Source organism: Saccopteryx bilineata, chromosome 9 (genome assembly GCF_036850765.1).
Source record: "Saccopteryx bilineata isolate mSacBil1 chromosome 9, mSacBil1_pri_phased_curated, whole genome shotgun sequence".
NCBI lineage: Eukaryota > Metazoa > Chordata > Mammalia > Chiroptera > Emballonuridae > Saccopteryx > Saccopteryx bilineata.
This window is the reverse complement of record NC_089498.1, coordinates 82979027-82999596: the sequence shown is the minus strand read 5'-3', so window position 1 is coordinate 82999596 and position 20570 is coordinate 82979027. Positions and strand designations below refer to the sequence as shown.

The 20570-nt window shown below is 50.5% G+C and overlaps 1 protein-coding gene across 2 annotated transcripts; it reads left to right on the top strand.

Annotated features, from left to right (window-relative positions):
* The first annotated feature begins 215 nt into the window (after positions 1 to 215).
* Positions 216 to 20299, top strand: MAT1A (methionine adenosyltransferase 1A). 2 transcript variants are annotated; one of them, XM_066242033.1, is made up of 9 exons: positions 217 to 531; positions 5399 to 5476; positions 7018 to 7140; positions 10622 to 10734; positions 11153 to 11296; positions 15331 to 15549; positions 16685 to 16867; positions 17202 to 17335; positions 17915 to 20299. In XM_066242033.1, the coding sequence occupies exons 1-9, from the start codon at positions 438 to 440 to the stop codon at positions 18015 to 18017; spliced, it is 1191 nt and encodes a 396-aa protein (XP_066098130.1). In that variant the 5' UTR covers positions 217 to 437; the 3' UTR covers positions 18018 to 20299. The 2 variants fall into 2 exon arrangements, with proteins under 2 accessions (XP_066098131.1, XP_066098130.1); XM_066242034.1 differs by lacking the exon at positions 11153 to 11296 and having other exon boundaries at positions 216 to 531.
* Positions 20300 to 20570: the final 271 nt, after the last annotated feature.

The window sequence follows — 20570 nt, the reverse complement described above, 5'->3', positions numbered from 1 at the left end:
CGAAGCAGAGGCCCAAAGGAGATTCAGTTCTACAGAATCTATACAGCCTTCTTTTCCATACATTGACCAGAGGCTCAGGGCTTGGGAAATCAGAGCTAAAGACTGAAATTCCTCAAGGTAAGAAGACTGACCCCCCTCCCAGGAAATGGACTCCTCCAATTTTCTCACATGATTATGCAGGCACTTTCACTTTTCCATATATAGGAGTCACTCGGGAGCAAGCTCTGACCAGTTGAAAGGAGTGACACATCCATCTTGGTCCCTCCCTTCTCACCCATCCTCATCTTACTCTCGAATGCACACAGGCAGTTAGGCAGAGGGATCTCTGTGGTTCTTCCAGAGACAAGCCTGTTGAGTTTAAAGAAAAAGACAACTCAGGCAAAGCTACAGCGTTGGCGTTGTTGCCTTGAAGAAGCCGAGTGGAGAACTGTGGAAAGATGAATGGACCGGTGGATGGCTTGTGTGACAATTCTCTAAGTGCAGAAGGAGCCTTCATGTTCACATCAGAATCTGTAGGAGAGGGACACCCAGGTAAGTGCATGGTGCTGGACTGATGGTGACCTGCTTTTACTAGAGGTCTTAAAACAATTTATGTCAGTTACTATAAGGGGTCTCTGGAGGAACAACATGAAGTATTTACTCTATTTGTAGTTTTGTAAAACAGTCACTTGTATGCAAATGATACATGGCAAGTCAGTGAAGCTGGGGTTCCTGCTGCTGGCACCCCCACCGGCTCCCGGCACCCCGCACGGTGGGGCTGCCGCAGAGAGCGCAGCTGGCTGTCCAAGGACAGCCATGGGCATGAAGCGTATCATCAAATATAAACATGTTATATATATTTTTAGTAAATATTTAATTTATTGTCAATGAGCAACTTAAGTCAACAGAGAATGTTTCGTCAAACAAGACCATGGGTCACTAAGTTTTTCACGTAAAGCACAGGTAGTTTAGAACTGAATGGTAGTGCCTTCTCATAGGTGCTGAGACAGATCTTAGGTTCTGGAAGTCTGCGATACGTTATCTAAGAGAAGCACAGATGAATTCTTTTCTTTTCTTTCTTTTTTTTTAAGCACAGATGAATTCTTGAAGGGGAAGAAAAAAAAATCAAGCATTATTTTGTTACCTGAGAGGTCAGTGGACTGTGGTGTGGGGGAATGAGACGGGCATCCATGGTGGCAGCAGAGACCATGAATGGATCCTTAAGTTTTAGAAGAGTGGTTCTCAAATGTCAGGGTAAAGTACCTGAATGTTGGGCCCCACCTTCAAGCTTTCTGATTGAGCAGGTCTTGGGCACAGCTCAACAATTCGCATTTTTGCCCTGTCCTTGGCCGGCAGGTGCTGCAGTGGATAGTGTCATCCGGGAGAGCTGACATTGCTAGTTTGCCTGAGATGTCCCATTTGATTCTGGTCACTGGCTCAATCCCAGGGTTTCCAGCTCAATTCTGAGGATACTGGCTGGATCCTGAGGGTACAGGCTCAATCCCAGGGGTGCTGGTTTGACCCTAAGGTTGCCAGTTTGAGCTCCAGTCAGGGCATGTATGAGAAGCAATCAATGAGTGCACAACTAAGTGGAACAACAAGTTGATGCTTCTCGCTCTGTCTCTTTCCTCCTCTTCCTCCTCCTCCTCCTCCTCCTCTTCCTCCTCCTCCTCTTCCTCCTCTTCTTCCTCTCCTTTTCTCTTTCTCTTTAAAAAATAAAAGATTTTTCATTTTTAATAAGTTCCTAGGAGATGCTGCTGCTGTTGGTGTGGATGCCACGCTTTGCTCTTAGAGCATTGATTTATGTGTTAAGCACTTCTTAATATTTATTTGAGTAGTTGAAGTTTTTGGTAAGGCTACCTTTTCTTTCATCTTCCTCATTCTGATTTAACTTTTGTACTTTGTAACTCAGCTCTAGACATCTGGATACTCTGCTCCTTCCCTATGCTTTAGCCAGTGGTTCTCAACTGGGGGCAGTTTTTTCTCCTTTCCCCTCAAGAGCATTTCAAAATGTCTGGAAACATTTTTGGTTGCCACAGTTATGGAGGAGTTGACACAGCCATTTAATGGATAGAGGCCAGACATGTTTCTAAACATCTTGCATGCTCAAGGCCATCCCCTCACAACAAAAAGTTTTCTGACCCCAAATGTCAATAGTACCACTGTTGAGAAACCTGGGGTTTTGTATGTGATTTAGCTCAATTCAGTGTAAATAACCTATTTTATTATGCACAATTTTATAAACTTTCTAGGTACTGTACTCATAATCTCAGCTCCATTACTATGTTTGGCAAATTCTGGACAGCTCCCTGGCTTTTTTTTTTTCTCCCTGGCTTTTGAAGGCCATATACATAGATATATAGGTTAGGATTTGCTCGTCTGGAAGAAGTGGGTGCTTTGCCATGCAGTGGCCTGTGGTCCCATCATACACACAGCAATATGCTCAATGGACAGAGAAGGGAAATTCCAGCCAATGAGTTGGTGGTTTTGTCTGTTAAGTGGCAGACCATCAGTTTGTCTGATTCTCTGTTCACTTGCCACTAAAAATGAACTAACTGTCCACATAAGTCAGTCAGCTTTGGCTAAGGCTCGGCTACTTTCTGCTTATTTTCCTGTGCTAAATTCATCTCCACCAAAAAGATAAAACTAATGCTTCCTTTCCAACGTCCAAGAACACCAACTACTGGCTAGCTTAAGGCTACTAGCTGATGATAAAAAATTTTTAAAGCCTAAAAAAGCAGCTCTGAAGGGCCTCCTTAGATGTTATTTTAGTCTGTTGATCTCTCTTGATACTCTTGCTCAACTCCAGCTTTAGCCCTAATACCCTTTATCCCGTTTCCCTGTGTGCATTGGGAACATGTGACCTGTGTCCTTTAAATAAACAGAGGCATCATGGTCAGTATGTGAGTAGCTCCTAAGGATGCTGATGGGTAAGCCTAAAGTGGATGAGCAGAGGAGACCTTCATTGGTAGGGGTGTGCTGAGGCTATGGACTCAGACAAACTCAGACTTACAACCATATCTACCACTGGAAGGAGGATAGATAAAAAAAACACAAATGTATGCGTATTTTCTCTTTAATTTTTCAAATTACAGTTGACATTCAATATTATATTAGTTTCAAGTGTACAGCATAGTTATTAGACATTTATATAACTTACAAAGTGATCACCCTAATAAATCTCATATCCATCTGACACCATACAGAGTTATTATGATATTATTGACTATATTCCCTATGCTGTGTTTTACATCCCCACATCTATTCTGTGACTATCAATTTGTACTTCTTAATCCCTACCCCTTTTTTACCCAGCAACCTAAACCCCCACCCATTTGGCAATGATCAATTTGTTCTCTGTATCTGTGAGTTTCTGTTTTGTTTGTTTTTTAGATTCCACATATCAATGAAATCATATGGTATTTGTCTTTCTCTGTCCGGTTTATTTCACTTAGCATAATATCCTTGAGATTCAAATATATGTTTAATAGCACTTTCTGGAAGGAAAAATTGAGGAATTGATCTTTAATGACCAATTAGCATTTTTAATTACAGAACTTAGTGTGTGCTTTTGAGAGTAGACTGGCTTGATTCTGGATATAAATTCTTTATTTAAAAGCTTTAAAGTCCTGGCCGGTTGGCTCAGCGGTAGAGCGTCGGCCTAGCGTGCGGAGGACCCAGGTTCGATTCCCGGCCAGGGCACACAGGAGAGGCACCCATTTGCTTCTCCACCCCTCCGCCGCGCTTTCCTCTCTGTCTCTCTCTTCCCCTCCCGCAGCCAAGGCTCCACTGGAGCAAAGATGGCCCAGGCGCTGGGGATGGCTCTGTGGCCTCTGCCTCAGGTGCTAGAGTGGCTCTGGTCGCAACATGGCTACGCCCAGGCTGGGCAGATTATCGCCCCCTGGTGGGCAGAGCGTCGCCCCTGGTGGGCGTGCCGGGTGGATCCCGGTCGGGTGCATGCGGGAGTCTGTCTGACTGTCTCTCCCCGTTTCCAGCTTCAGAAAAAAGAAAAAAAAAAAAAGAAAGAATAAAAACTTTAAAAATGATAAGAGAAATGCAAGGAAACTTTTAGAGGTAATAGATATGTTTATTACCTTGATGTGGTATTGGAAACACAAGTGCATACATATGTCCAGACTCACCAAATTGTATACATTACTTATATGCAAAACTCTTATAGACCAATTTTATCTCAATAAAACTAGGGAAAACCTCTATTAATTTATTAAGGGCAGACTCTGTGGATATTTTGAACACTAAAGAGTTGTAATATGTGTAACTACGTGTCACTTTTATTTCTGAATTTGTGAACATGGACAGTTCACATAACCCCAAGGCAAGAGTAGATATTTCCACAGTCCCATTTAGTGGTCCATACGCTCAACCATTTAAAGTGTTAAAGACAAATACAGAGTAAGATCAAATACCAGCTCATGCTGAACTCTTGTCAACCCCACCTTGACTGAGGAGGTCAAGCCCAGCTATTAGAACATCTACACTTTAGGACAGGGGTCGGGAACCTTTTTGGCTGAGAGAGCCATGAATGTCACATATTTTAAAATGTAATTCTGTGAGAGCCATACAACGACCCATGTATGTTAAGCATTATCCAATAAAAATTTGGTGTTGTCCCGGAGGACAGCTGTGATTGGCTCCAGCCATCTGCAACCATGAACATGACTGGTAGGAAATGAATGGATTGTAATACATGAAAATGTTTTACATTTTTAACATTACATTATTTTTTTAATTAAAGCTTTGTCTGCGAGCCAGATGCAGCCATCAAAAGAGCCACATCTAGCTCGCGAGCCATAGGTTCCCAACCCCTGCCTTAGGAAGCTGAGTGACTGTGGTCATGGAAATGTTCTGCAGCACAGCAATGAGGTCCAGAGGTTCTCTTACTAAATCTTTATGGGTGGAGTCGTGGAACTGGGTGTGGTTTTACACACCATGCATTGCATCTTGTGGAACCTGCACTATGATGCATCTGTTTGTCCTTATGACTTTACATCCTGACATCTAATCTCACTGACATTACTAGCTACTTTAACTTTTAGATCCAAGACTTTTCTAGATGTTAGAATTAAAGGGAATATATTGAGAAATGAGAGACTTTTTAGTTAGAAGAACATGTAGATGAGTGCCTCGGTGTGTGTATGTGTCTGAATTGCTGTACCCTTAGAACTGGTATTGGAATATATTTCTTTTTTTAGGGAATTCTATGACTTTCTACATCAAAGAATTAGGCAGAAATGAGAAAAACTAAAAATTTTAAAACATTTCAAATTTCTCATATTTTAAGAAATAACCTCATAGATATATTTGATATGTAAACTGACAAAATATCTAATTATTTTAACATTTCAGTTTGTTATACCTAATAGTTCTGTAATTCTTACACATGTTCATTCTTTTCCAGATAAGATCTGTGACCAGATCAGTGATGCAGTGCTAGATGCTCACCTCAAGCAAGACCCCAATGCCAAAGTGGCCTGTGGTAAGAAATGCCTGCGCCCTTCCTTCAGGAGTCCTAAGTTGCTGAGCTTCCACATTTTGCCTGTGTTGCTGCCCTCATCACAGCAGAGAGTCAGGAGGGCCCCAGAGGTGACCAGGTCTAATCCTCTTACTTTACTAAAAGGGTAGTGGGTACAGCCGAGTCAGGACCTTGGCCAAAGTCACAGGGTACGGGTGCCCACCTTGGAGACCACAGCTCTGCTCTCTTCACTGCGGGGACCCTGTACTTTCCACAGCACAGACTGCTATTTCCCTCTCCAGTGCGCCCTGGCCCCTACACTGAGGACTACAAGGCCCCATGCCCCTCTGAGGGCAGACTGCACCCTGGCATCTCTGTAAACAGCTGAAGAGAAGGTTGGCCTTCCTGGGTTCTTTGTTCAAGAGCCTACTCCCTAAAGTCCGCAGTAGAGTTCCAGCAATAAGGGGTCAGGAGAGCTTTACATATGCTGACTGCTTTCTTTATGATAACTACATACAACCATTGTCTCATTTTAATCCACACAGCAGTCTTATTATTATCTTCATCTAACAGTTGAGGAAACAGACATAGAGAGGCTAAATAAGTTGTTCAAGATCACTAAGTACGCCCTGGCCGGTTGGCTCAGTGGTAGAGTGTCGGCCTGGTGTGCGGAAGTCCCAGGTTCGATTCCCGGCCAGGGCACACAGGAGAGGCATCCATCTGCTTCTCCACCTTTCCCCCTCTCCTTCCTCTCTGTCTCTCTCTTCCCCTCCTGCAGCCAAGGCTCCATTGGAGCAAAAGATGGCCCGGGCGCTGGGGATGGCTCCATGGCCTCTGCCCCAGGCGCTAGAGTGGCTCTGGTGCAACAGAGCGATGCTCCAGATGGGCAGAGCATCGCCCCCTGGTGGGGGTGCTGGGTGGATCCCTGTCGGGCGCATGCGGGAGTCTGTCTGCCTCCCGCTTCCAGCTTCAGAAAAATACAAAAAAAAAAAAAAAAAAAAAAAATCACTAAGTACTTGGTATGAACACTCAAGTGTAACCAATTCTTTCCAAAATGTATGCAGTTCTCCAGAGATTTGAAGATGGCCAGCAACTGGGCTGGAATTTATGTTATTTTTTATTTTTATTTTTGAGAGAGAAAGGGAGACAGGAAGGAGGAGAGGTGAGAAGCATCAACTCGTAATTGCATCACTTTAGTTGTTCATTGATTGCTTCTTATACATGCCTTGACCAGGAGGCTCAAGACAGGCCAGTGACCCCTTGCTCAAGCCAGCAACCTTGGGCTTCAAGCCAGCAACCTTGGGATCATGTTGATGATCCATTGCTCAAGCTGACAACCTCAGGGTTTTGGACCTGGGACTCAGCATTCCAGGTCGACACTCTATCCACTGTGCCACCATGGATCAGGCTGGAATTTATTCTTATTATTAGCATTATTATTTTATGTCTTGAGTCCATTCCTGGTATGGTTCCCTGTGAGTTTCTTTATTAGCACTGAGGGCGGTCTAGCCATTGAGTTTCCCTATGCTGGCGTGTGGTTATTACTACTTCTCCTTCCCTTCCAGAGACAGTGTGTAAGACAGGCATGGTGCTGCTGTGCGGGGAAATCACCTCTACAGCCATGGTGGACTATCAGCGGGTGGTGAGAGACACCATCAAACACATTGGCTATGATGACTCTGCTAAGGGTAAGGGCAGGGCCCCCAAATCTGAATACATGTTGGTCTCTGCTGAGGGAGCCCGTGACGCTGACTCACATCTGAGGCTCTCGGTCTTCTGGAAGTGCACATACCACTGGGGGGGAAGCATTCCTAGGTCTGCACATCAGGGACCAGGGGTCCAAGTCTCTGGCAACAGTGTGGTAGCCCAGGTGACGGTGCCCCACTGAACCAGCCTGTGTCCATCCATTAACTCTGGTCTTGTTTAATGTCCTGCCTTCCCGGAGATTTGGAAGAGAAAGAAGCTCTGAGTAAAAGGAGCTGCTCTCTATTGGGGTCATGCCCTCTGCTGGGCACTGGTGCCAGGCTCCCTGTATGTGCCATCTTACATAATGTTTGAGGGACTCCGCTATACGCCTCATGGAGATGAGGAAACAGGATTAGAGATGTAAATAATTGACAGTCAGTACGTGGCTTCCCCATTTGACATTCCTGTGCTTTCTGCTAAACTGTGCTCCTTCCCAATATAGACAAGAAGATGACTTAATCCAGAACTTGTACTGACACAGGTGAAGGAGGCAGGCTGGCCCAGGCTGGCTCCATGGCAGGCAGTTCAGGAGCCTGAAAGGTGTGTGTGTGTGTGGGGGGGGGGCAGGCCCTGGCAGGAACTGAGGAGGAGCACTGTGATCAGGCGCCACCGGTGAGAGCTGGGAAGGACCAGGGGCCCTGCGAGGGGGCAAGCCAGGAAGGAGCCCCACCTGGAGGGGCATCGAAGAGCCTGTGCACACTGACATCCCACATACTTGTTGTTGAGGGTGATTTGTGGCATCTTTGTGGGTCAAGGCAGGCTGGGATGATGTGAGAGTTGCTCGTGTATGAGGCAAACTCACACTTGGTGCAGCCACCTTCTGACCCCCCAAAAGGCTCGCCTGAGCATACGGAATTGCTGGGAGCTATACCAAGAATGACTGGGGAGAACCAGTGAGTACCAGTTCTCCCAGGTGGCACTGCAGGACATGCATACAGGAAACACATTGTCCCAGAGCAGCAGCTTCCTGACATGTGACATGCAAAGCTTTCCCCTGTTCTTCCAGGAAAAGCCAACTTGTTTATGTACATTTAGAACTTTTTCAAGAGCAAAGCTTGTTCTGTGTTGGGTGGCAGGGAGATTCCCCAGGAGGTGACACCCCCTAGAAAGGGAGAGGGGGAGAGCACCAGCCCTGCTGTTGGCAGTGTGTCCGTGTGCTGGCTGGTCAGTATGCCTGCAGCAAAAGGACCCCTCACGCCCTGTGATGGCCACGGCAGCAAGGTCCTGCTCGCTGCTCCTCCCTGCGTCTGCTGCAGAGCTGCTGGGCTGGCGCCTCCTCCGAGCCCCGCCTCTCCCTTTCATCCCCTAAACTCTGTTTTTCCAAATCACTTGAAGCCCTTGATTGATTTTCAGCGGAGAAGATTCATTATTTAGATAGTGATAAGGCAAAATGTGAAATGTTTAATGCAAAATTGGTGAGTCCTTGGCAGCTCTCTAAAGAGTGTTCATTGTTTTGTGCCTTCAAAATCATTCACTGGCAACAGAAGGCGGCACAGAACAGAGGTGACGTGATGCCTCTGGAGCAGGGGCACTGCCTGGCATCAGCTGATGCAGCAGGGGGTGCCCAGCAGGGAGTCGGAGGCATAGTGAGCGAGGAATTGCTGTGGGAGGGTCCAGGGATGCTGATTGTGAGTTGTCTGATTTGGGTGCGTGGGGATGGGGAGTCGGAGGACAGCGTTCTAGGCAAAGGATGGAGATACAAGAGTACGTCCTCTTTAAAGCTAAACAAAAGTTAGCTAAAGGAGTTCAGCTGGCGGGGGCTGGGTGGGACTGAGTTCAGTTTTATTGCATTTGGCAGTAGGTCCTCGCCTGAGGCATGTACATAAACAATAGATTAGATCTGAGTTTGTTTGTTTGCTTGCTTTAGTTAGCCAACTCTGGCAGCGTGGATAGGAGAAAAGAGGGTGACAGTCAGCTCATCACATACTTGAGGCTGTGACAGGGCCCCTGAATGCTTTAGCTTCTCATTCGTCAGGTCCCTGAGCCGAGGCCTGAGCCGCTGGAGGAGGACCAGGGAGAAGAATGTGCTGTGTGCGCACAGCGCTCCCTGCCGGGGCTCCTCGGGCAGGACTGCCATGAGCCCAGACCTCCCCAAGCCAAGCTTAGCCCGTGCCCCTGGTCTGGAGAGGGTCAGCTTCCGCCTCTGTGCCTGAGCTGCAGGGATGGGCAGAGGCTTGGCCTCCAGGGACGGGTCTTTTCCCTCTGGTTCTGGCCCCGCAAGATCACATCTCAGGGTCAGAGGACTCTGGCTCTGGGAGCCTCTCTAAATAGTTCACGTACACTTGATTTGTTCAGTGTGTTTAATACACATGCTCCTCAAACAATCACAGGGTAACATCCTGGTAAACCCATCGTTAAGTTGAAAATATAAGTTAAAAATGGATTTAATACTACTCACCTGTGAACATCATAGCTTGCCTAGCCTAGCCTACCTGACATGTGCTCAGAACACTTACATAAGCCTGCTGTTGGGCAAAATCTCCTAATACAATGACTACACTGCAGATACTGGTTGTTTACCCCCTGACCATGCCAGCCGTTCCCCAGCATTACGACAGAGTATCATACTGAATACCCATAGTCAGAGTCAGCCCTGGGGGCAGAAGAAAATATTGGGCCCCTTAAAAAAAGAGAGAGAGAGACAGGGAAAATAAAAATACATCTTAACCATATTTTTAAATAAATGAAAAATATTATGTACTATTAATGTTAAAATTGCACACGTGAAACCAAACTTGGTGTCATTAGAAAAAGGTGTAAAGTTGAGGTTTTGTGGGGCCCTTCAGAAGTCGGGACCCAGGGCGGGCGCCTGGTGTGCCTGCCGTTAAATCCGCCTCTGCCCATAGCCCAGGAAAGTATCAAATTCAAAATTTGAAGTACGGTTTTTACCAAATGCATGTCACTTTGGCAACGTCACAAAGTCAAAAATCCTAAATCAAACCATTGTAAGTTGGGGACTGTCTGTACTTGGATGAGGCCGATACTTGGGCTTCAGGATGGTGGTGTTGGAAGGGCCCGGGTTTTCACTCAGTGCAGTGATTTTCAGCCTGTGTCCTGAGAGGTGCCTCTGGGAGAGGCCAGAGGGCCGGAGTGATGAGTGGCCCATCTGCTCTTGAGCCGGAGCCACCAGAGCCGTCATCTGGTTTGTATACAGCAGTTCTGTGCGGGGTATGCATTTCTAATCACAGTGTAATTCAATTTAGTAAAATGCACAGCACAGGATTTTCTTTGACTAAAGAGTTTTACATAATGATAAGGATATGTGGCCTTCTCCATTCTGGGCTTCAGCTCTGGGCCCAGACAGATCCCAGCTAATTAGAAACCACCCATGTGCAACTATTAATAAATACCATGTCAGGAACTGAACGATCCACCCCATGTCTGGCATGTGTCCCACTTGGGCCTGCTCTCCTTTCTGCCTAGGCTTTGACTTCAAGACCTGCAATGTGCTGGTGGCTTTGGAACAGCAGTCCCCAGATATCGCCCAGTGTGTGCATCTGGACAGACACGAAGAGGACGTCGGTGCCGGAGATCAGGTAACTGAGTACTGAGCACGGGCGCTGGCCTGGACCTTGTGCAGTGCAGCCTGTCCCAGCCCTGGCGCTGACGTGTGCTGGGGAGTAGGCTGGCGAAGTCCCTGAATAATGGGACAATCACACTGTGGGGTGGTCCCTCATCGCAGAAGATCTCAGGGAGGTACGTACCTGAAATGAGTAGCATGTGCCTATGTCAGGGCAGTGACAATGAGGGCACTGCTGGCTGGGTGAGGTTGTAGCAACTGATGCCAGTTGGGCTCATCTCCCCTCCTAGTTGGACATCAGGGACCACGCCTTTCCTCTACAAGTGCCCAATGCAAATGCTGCATGCTCGAGGCACCCAGTATGGGTTGGAGTGCAGCGAAGTTTTAGATTGAAGAAAGTGGTCCTGTGTGTAACGTGGGTACTGCTCTGTCAGGGCCTGATGTTCGGCTATGCCACCGACGAGACGGAAGAATGCATGCCTCTCACCATCATCCTTGCTCACAAGCTCAATGCCCGGATGGCAGAACTGAGGCGCTCGGGGGTGCTTCCCTGGCTGAGGCCCGACTCGAAGACTCAGGTCAGCTCTTCCTTCACCTCCATGGCAGCTGCAGACACACACTTAGACAACCCCAAGTCCTTTGATTTTTGTTACTGTTCAGATCAAATCTTCAGTCTGGACACTCAAAGAATTGCTAATTTTGAAAAGAACTATTTGAAAAATATTCAGCTCTAATGCCCCCCCCTTTATTATGAAAAATCTCAAAAGTACCAAGAAATAGAGATATTTTTTAGATTTTTTTAGCCTTCTAAACATATGCTGACTCTGGTAATATGATTCACCAATTCCTACCACAGACTTCTCAACTAGTTCCACACTTTCGATCACTGCCTTGCCATGAGGACAGGTCTCCATGTCTTGAGCAAGGCCTGCCCAGCACCTGAACAAGGGTCGTCTGCATCTCTCTGGGCCCTTTTCTCCTGTTTCTCAGAAAACCATTCTATCCTTGCTGTTTCCGACTCTCTGGCGCCCCAGACCCTGAGCACCCTGCTCCCCGCAGAGCGGAAACCCCCACTGAAGTCTGTGTCTGAAGATGGGCGGCAATGCACGTGTTAGCACCCTGGAGGCCTCCTGGCCGCCTTCACTGCCTTTGTGCTGCCCTGTTGAACCCTGAGGACCCGGGTGGGCCCTCGCCCTGGGGCTTTCTTCCACGGCTCCACTTCCACACTCCCTCCCCCTATCCATGCTGGAGGATCCAGTCTTCACCGCGCCCACTCAGCCCCACATCTCCCACCTGCAGTTCTCTCCAAATCATCAGCACCCTTCTACTCACCCTGCACACACACGTGCCCGAGAGCCTGGGCGCTGCGCGCTGGCACCTCGGCTGCATCACCCCTCCCCCCGGGGCACCCCTCTCCTTCACAGGTTCCCAGTCAGGGCCGAGGGCAGTGCCGGGCCATCCCAAGGCTTTTTCCTGCCTGAAACTCCAGTTAATTTCTTTTGGGCTTCACTTTTAATTTCCTAATGTCTGCTTAGAATCTTCTAGAACTTTCTGCTCCCTGTGGGAGAGCAGAACTTCACCTGTTATTCTGACATTCAAAGCCTTTGATGGTTTTTCACCGTTACCTTCCTCTGCCGCCCCTCCTGCAGTCTTTGCTCAATCTGTTATTTCATCCATGCTTCCTTTATTTGTGCTTTGCCCCCATGCTTTCACCTTGAACCTTACTTGGGCTTTATCTCTCCTTCTCACCTGTCTACCAGTAGTCAGCAAAGTCCCCACCTCCTCATGGTTCCCCTGGGCACCACCAGGTGGGGCCTTCTCTTGCCCTTGCACTGGACTTCGGCTCACGTGGTTTTATAGCTCAGCATGGCATGTGTGACTCATCCATTCCCCCCGCTGCACAGACACGCACCCTCAGTGTAAGGCCACACAGTACAGAGGGTGCGTGTCAACTGTACCAGGGCAAGGAAGTGCATTTGTGGCCTCGAGGAAACCCTTCCTTGGGACTTCAGGTGTGATTCACGTGCCCCACAGTGGGTAGGGTGGGATGAGCAGCATGCATCGGCTGTTCTTTTAGGTCGTGGGGCAGGAGGCTTCAAATGCAAAGATGGTGCTTGTCCCAGAAGAAGGTGGTAGGGAGATATTGGCATGCCCCGTGGTCCTGCACGGTGCTGTGCTGTGGGGCAGTTCACAGAAAGGAACTCCCAGCACAGGGGTGGGAGGGAGTGGCGGAGCACAGAGCTTCCTTCCCTCCAAGAGAGGAGGGCAGAGCGCCACCTGTCTGCCCAGCTGGAGTAAAAGGTTTTCTTTCTGCCTAGTAATAGGTTTCCCAGGCTAGAAGGCAGCCAGGGAGGGCGAGGGTGGGGCGGGATCATCCAGGGTTTCCTTTCCTGCAAGGATGCACCGAATTCTCTTAAAAATGCTCCTTTTGATCCCAGAATGGGCCTCACTCCCCTGCCCCAGGCGGCCTTCCACCGCTGGCAGCCCAGACGTGTGGGTGTAGGTTGGCTGACCGACCCTCCCCCAGGGGCTCTTGCGCCCTGTGGGCCCACTGCATCAGGCCCCACTGCCAGGCCTTTGCTGTCCCCTGTTGATAAAGGGTTTTCAGCATCTAGCTGGTGTTGACTGTGAACAGGATGAGTTTTTCCACCTGAACAAACTGTCCTGCTGATACAAACAACTGAGTGGCAGCCCAATGGCTATTTTTGTACCTGGTCAGAGCTGTGTTTTCCCTGTTGTATTTTTCCTGACACAATGAGATAAGAGCTGAGCTTGGGTCCTTTGCTCTGCCACAGGCTAGTGTTTTGCAAGGACATCGCCTGGGGTTTGTTTGCTTGTGGCAGCGTTGGAGGTAGCAGTGGGGGTGGGGAGAGGGGGAGTGGAGTCAGGCTGCTCCGCAGGATGTGGGCATTCTCCTGAGGCCTGATGGAGCAGGTCTAGCTCTAGAGGCGGCCATGAGGCCTCTGCTGCCGGGAACCTCCCCCCCAGGGGCCCTTGGTGTGCACAGCCCAGCAGTTAGGGTTGCTCTTGGCCACAGACACTGGTGTGCATCTGCCCATCTCACGAGGATCAGGCACCATATGGTCAGGTTCTTCATCCTCCTGGTCCTACCCTGGTGCTCTTTGGACCAGGGCACAGAGTAGAGACAGATGCAGGGCAGATATCTGAGGGGCCTTGGGCTGGCAGAGACCTTGCTGCAGGCCCGGCCCCAGGAGAGTCCTGCTTGCTGCCCTGTGGTCCTGCTGAGGCCCTGGGGTGGCAAGCAGTGCTGTGCCTGGCAGCCAGCGTCTCCACCAGGCCACCTGTGGGTCCCAAACTCTGCATAGCTCCTCTGGGCACTGCTCTACACTGATTGGGTAGCAGTGGGCTGGCCTGTGGCTCCAGCTTAACCCACAGGATCTTGAGTGACAGGGTCCTATTGGGCAGAGCCCCAGCTACTAAGCCACACAGCTCCAGGTCAGATCCCAGCTTTGCTGGCTGTGTGACCTTGACCAAGGCATTTCTATTCTCAAACCTCAACTTTTATGTCTTTAGAAAGGGAACAGTAACAGCTTCTCATAGCTGTGGCATGGTTCCTAGCACACATCACTAATGGTAGTTTCCTTTCCCAGCCTCATTCACCGTCCTCGCCACCTCCCTCCCTCTCACTCTGGGGGCCCAGGCTGCTCACATTTGTTACACGCAAACCAGACTGTGACAGTGAAGGTGACCAGGCAGGGAGGGTAGGAGAGAGGCCTTTTGTCTGTGCTGCTGGGGAATGATACCAGCTTTTGGATTGGGCAGAGCAGGGTTTGGCTCACGGCTTCCCACTGACTAGCATGTGACTTCAGAAAGGCTGTTTCACTTCTCATAGCTTTGTTTTTCTCCTTGGTAAAGTGGAGATAGCAATGTCTGTCTTGCGGGAATGGCTTAAATATTAGTTGATAACACACAGAATGGGTGCAGAACGGGCTCACACTGGTAAAAGTGATATTAGGTCTGTCCCTGTGGCCTGACCTGCAAGGGGACTGTGGGCAGGTTCCAGCCACAAAGTTCTCCCCCTTCTCTTTTGTTGACCCAAACACCTGGAGCCGATGGCTCCGTCTATCTCAGCTGCCTGACCTGGCCCTCTCCCTCTGTCCCTCTAGCCAGCGAGTCCCCTGGCCCTGTTTGCTTTCAGAGCTCCTCCGCCAACAGGCTGGGGCCAGCTAGCATGTGGCCGGTAGATTCCTGTGTCCTTGGAAGGAGCCAGGATAGCTTGGTCCTGGGCCATAGCGGGTCAAGAGAGGGCTTTTGTCAGGGGGCATTTGTTGTACCCAGAACCCTCTGAAATAGAAGTAGAGGAGTCTTGTGGGTCATAGAGAGAAGACTCTATAAACCCCAAGTTTCCAAATGGCACTAATTGTGGTCAGAGGTGGGACTCGCATGTGCTTCATGCCCAGTCATGCCATAGCACTGGGCAACCATGCAAATACCAGGGTGAGTCAGATGCACTTCCCTGAAGGCCCTTTGAAGACAGGAGGCCCCCTTGGTTCCTGGGAGCCCTGCCTGCCTCTCTGCTTAGCAGCGATGTGTCCTCATGAAGCTCGGGGCAGGGCTTCATGAAGTCTCCCCCTGCCCTTCTGACCAACAGGTGACAGTTCAGTATATGCAGGACAATGGCGCGGTTATCCCTGTGCGCATCCACACCATCGTCATCTCCGTGCAGCACAACGAAGACATAACGCTGGAGGACATGCGCAAAACCCTGAGGGAGCAGGTGATCAAGGCTGTGGTGCCGGCTAAGTACCTGGATGAAGACACTATCTACCACCTGCAGCCCAGCGGGCGGTTCGTCATTGGTGGTCCCCAGGTGCGCCCTGGCCTCTGGATGAGGCCTGATTTGTCTGTTACTGAGGTTGCTCACCTCCCTGGGCACAAAGGCTGCAGGAGGGGGCTTTATGAGACAGCCGGGTCTGGCCTTGGCCAGAATGTGAAGTCAGCCCACTCTCTGTGAGGCTTGCTGTGTATTCGTCAACACCCAAGGAACTGGGGACCTGTCCCAGGACTCTTCCACTAGTGCTGCCTGGCCGTCCCACTCCAGTTATCCCGTACTTGATGTCATACCTGCCCAAGTGGCTGCAGCCTCACCTGGCAATGTGCTGACCCACCATTGCAAATGGCTGAACTTTACCAGGTGGCACTGAGCAGGTCTTTGCCACAGGTTACCTTCAACTCCTGTGGGCACCATGGTGGGCAATGCATTGCATGTGGACACCTGCTGCCGCCTTTCTCTTCCTGAAGGAGTGAGGAAGTGAAGATTAGAGTGGCACTTCTGTGAGGCTGCTGGCCACTGCCAGGGACCTCAGCTGGACCCCCATCACAGGTCCTAGGACCAAATGTAGTGCAGAAACATAGGTTGGAAGAAACGTCGAGCTTGTTGTATTTTCTGAAGAACCTCTCAAAGACTAGAAATGTATGAACAGTGGATCTCTGAGCAGAGGTATATAGTATGCACTTTTCTCAAATCATTTAATGTCGAGTCCCCACCACCAGTTAAAACATCTTTATTGACTGGTGTTGCATGGAGCAGACACATGGGGACATGGGCAATATGGCATTTATTGGGTGGCCCCAGTGAGGGCCACAGCCAGGATGTGTTGATTACAGCACAATTTCCTCCTACAGTTGGATTTCTCCACTATGATTGACTCATAAAAACAAAGTATTGGGAGCTGATTGAGACCCCAGCTTTCCCATCATTTGCACTTTCTGATGAGGCTCTGAGAGCTTACCAGACTTGCATAGCTGATCAGTGACTCACCTGGAATCAGAGCCAGGGTTTCCGGCTGACTCCTAGCCAGAGTCTTTGAAGCACGCCCCAGGCAGCTCAGGGCATGCTTTCCAAGCTGTAGCTCAGAAGCCATCACAGTGCTTCAACCACCCTCCTCTCAGCCACAAGGGGGCGCTGGTTCTCATCTCCCCCTCTTTCTTCCTTCCCTCTGCAGGGGGACGCGGGTGTCACTGGCCGTAAGATTATTGTGGACACCTATGGCGGCTGGGGGGCGCATGGTGGTGGGGCCTTCTCCGGGAAGGACTACACCAAGGTGGACCGTTCTGCAGCGTACGCTGCCCGCTGGGTGGCCAAGTCCCTGGTGAAAGCAGGGCTCTGCCGGAGAGTGCTCGTGCAGGTGGGTCACACTCTGGCTCACAGCTCCGATGGGAAGGCCACACCCTTTCCCAAAGGATGTGACTCTGTGCGTGTCGTGTTGGGCACTGTGGCCAGTACCCTGAAAACCCGGGAGAGGGAATAAAAATCTTCAGGGAGAGGGCCGTGCCCAGAAATGCCCACCGTGAAATGGCAGGGTTTTCTAGGCAGACAGGTGTTGGGCGGGTGGGGGCTGGGGGTTGTTGCACAAGAGGGGCACAGGGTGTGGCTCCACTGCCCCTCCTGAGGACATCAGGTTTGTGTGAGGGGCTGAGCCCTGTGCAGGTCTGGCCCCTGACCGTCGTCTCTTCTGGAAGGTCTCCTATGCCATTGGTGTGGCCGCACCGCTGTCCATTTCCCTCTTCACCTATGGAACCTCTCAGATGACAGAGAGAGAGCTGCTGGATGTGGTGAATAAGAACTTTGACCTTCGGCCTGGCGTCATTGTCAGGTAAATGTGCCACCCCACACTTGCGGGCAGGGCATGCTCAGCTGACAGGGAAGCAGGAAGAGTTGCAGCCTCTGGGAGCTCTTGTCCTAGCACAATGCACACCCCAAATGCAGGCTGTCGGGTGTTCGGGTGGGAGGGGCTGTGGCCCGGCAGGTGCTAACTGCTGGTGGGACATCTTAGGAAAATAATTATAAGGCCAATGGCTAAGAATTCAGCCGGTGAGTGTAGCCCCCTCTGTCCTCATTCCTAACACCATTCCTGCTTTCTGGAGCTTGCTGACCGGACGCTGTCTGGCCCAAGTCAATGGGATGCAGAGGAGAAAGGCACCATGAGGCTAGCGTGTAGCTCTGGTTCCTGATCGCACTGCCCCGAACCTCAGCCCGCTTTCCAAAGGCCAGCAGCAGGGACTCCACACGACACAGTGCAGTGTGGACAGGAAATTAATTGACGGGATTTGCTCTGTGAGTGGTGACACCCACACAGAGACTGTGAGAGACTGTCACTCCTGTGCCTGAAATTCAGACACAGAAACTGCTCCTTTTCCACTAAAAATGACCCTTTCTTTTGCCGGACATACAGGGATTTGGATTTGAAGAAGCCCATCTACCAGAAGACTGCATGCTACGGCCATTTCGGAAGAAGCGAGTTCCCGTGGGAGGTCCCCAAGAAGCTTGTGTTTTAGAGCTGGGGAGCAGACCAGCCTCGCCCTGGAAGCATCTGGGGGCCGCATTCCTCTGCCCTAGTATCCCAGCTCTCAGATCTCCCAGACCAAAGGCCACTGACTGGTCGAGAAAGTGCCTTTCCCCACCACCGCTCTCTCCCGGGCAAAGCCAAGCCCCTCCGAGTCAGCCCCAACCTGTCGTCGCCGTGGTCGTCGCGACTGGCAGGAAGGACACAGCACCCAGCATCCTGGTGCTGAGGATCCAGTCTCCTCCTGAGGAGTTGCCGTGTTCCCTGTCTCTCCCTCAGACCGCAGTGATGTTAATTTAATGGAAAAACCACCGCTACTGGGAATAGATCCCCGCACCTTCCCCGTAGCCTGGATCTGGACCAGCTCTCCCGCCCCTGGCGCATGCAGAGCTCAGTGCCCCTCTCAGCTCTCTGGCCAGAGCCCTGAGCTAGGGCCTCCAAAAGGGGCCTCCCAGGCCAGGCCCTGGCAGGCATAGAACAGGGGCTGGTACCACCTAAGCATCCACAGTGGGCAAGGCTCTGAGCCACTCACTAATGCCATCTCGTCCCTGCAACATGATTAGGTTATTCTTGTTTATAAATGGGGCAATGAAACACAGACCATCTTGGTAACTTTCACAAGATCCCAGAGCCACGTGTGTCCACGCCTAGACATGAATCCAGGAGCCTGGGCCCATCCCTGCCCCTCAGTCTTGTTCTAGAGCAGGTTAGCAATGACAAAGCAGAATGAAGTGAGGCTACGCCTTTGTCCTAAAGACCTGAAGGTGGTGGGATTAGGGGATTAACCCACCAGCTAGTGGTGTGCCCTGAACAGTGATCTGAAAAGTCAAGGCAGAACAAAGGACTACTTCATTTGCCTCATTTATATCAGAAGACAGTTCAGGGTGAGCTGGCCAGGCTGGAGTCTGGGTTTAAGAAGCAACCATACAACCCCAGCCCCTGACCACTCAGGCACATGCGGGCTGGACCTCTGGGGTGAGTTGTCTGAGTCTAGTACAGTTGCATCTGGGTTTCCTGGAGTAGGAGTAGCTCATCCTAGCACAGGTGGCCAGCCCCTTAAACAAGGACCTGGAACCCTGTGTCTTTCAAGTCTTCCTCTCTCCTTGGCCCCTCTGTACCCCTGCAGTCTGCGTGCTGTTGGATAAGAGGGTGAGCTCCCAGATCCTCTGGCCGAGAGGCCAGTCCTAGGCCCAGATGTCTAATGTTCAATGCTGACCCAAGGGCAGGGCTTGAATCCTAATGGTGGACACACTGGCTGAGATGTCCTGGGAAATTCCACCTTTGCCAGCTGCCTTCTGGAGCAGTGGGTCTACGACTAAGGGACCTGAGGTGTCCTTGGTGAGAGTGGGTCTCGGAAACTATACATTCACCTGCCTTTCCCTCCATGGCCAGCACCGCCCACCCCACTTCCTCAGCCTGGGCCTCTGACAGCAGCATCTCCATCCTCTTCCCACCTCCCCAGACCACAGGCTCAGGGAGGGGCCACCATGGGTCAGGAGAGCACAGGGGACTGGGCTTCTCTCGGGGCACACGATGCTGGTTCTGGCTGGGACAGGCACCCCAAGATGCCTCACCTGGGAGCAGGCAGCCCGCTTCTGGGCTCTAGGCCTAAAACACAGAGAACCTAGGGCTTCTCTTTCCCCCAGGGGAGAGGCAACCCCAAGGCGGGAAAAGGCTGAATCACTGTGAAGCCTGGAGTGCGCCTGCAGTGCAGGGAGCTCTGGTCACCAGCTGCCCGACCTCTCGGTTCCCTTCAGGGGAGGGAGCTCTGGTCACCAGCTGCCTGACCTCTCGGTTCCCTTCAGGGGAGGGAGCTCTGGTCACCAGCTGCCCAGACTCGGTTCCCTTTAGGGGAGGGAGGCGCTGCTCTGCGGCGGCTGACATCCTCAGTTCAGGTTCCATTCAAAGTGAAAGTTCAAAATTTTATACTATCCCACCCCTAGAGAAACAGATCTTTTATTCTGTCAACATTGTTTATATTGGTTCCTACTAGGACAGTGAGTAAAGATTCATGGAGCAAAGAGCAAAAGGACCAAAACCCCCAGCAACAACAACTGCCGGACCTGGACACCCTGTGGTGATCGCAGAGAACGGGAAGTGGAGGGGGCATGAGGTGGACAGGGCGATGGACGAGGACTTGGGGAGTGGACACACAATGCGGTGTACAGAGAGGTGTTGTAGAATTGGGCATCTGAAACCTGTATAATTATGTTAATTAGTGTCACCCTAATAAAATTTTTTTTTAATAAATTAAAAAAAAACCTCATGGGACAACTCTCGACACTTAGTTGTTTTTGTCTGCAAAGCTTCCGAAACCTACCCTCCGAGTGGCACCACCTGATTCCTCTGTCCCTCAGCACAGGGGGGTCCTCAGTGCCGATCACACAGCTGGGGCCCTCTGTTCCCGGCCTGTCCAGCATGGATTGAGTTTCCTCATTCACCAGCTACTGTGTTCTCACCACATCACCACAGTCACTCTGTACCGTGTGCGCCGAGGCAGACATTCCTAGAAAACCCACGTAACGTGGGGAACCTGAGGCCCAAA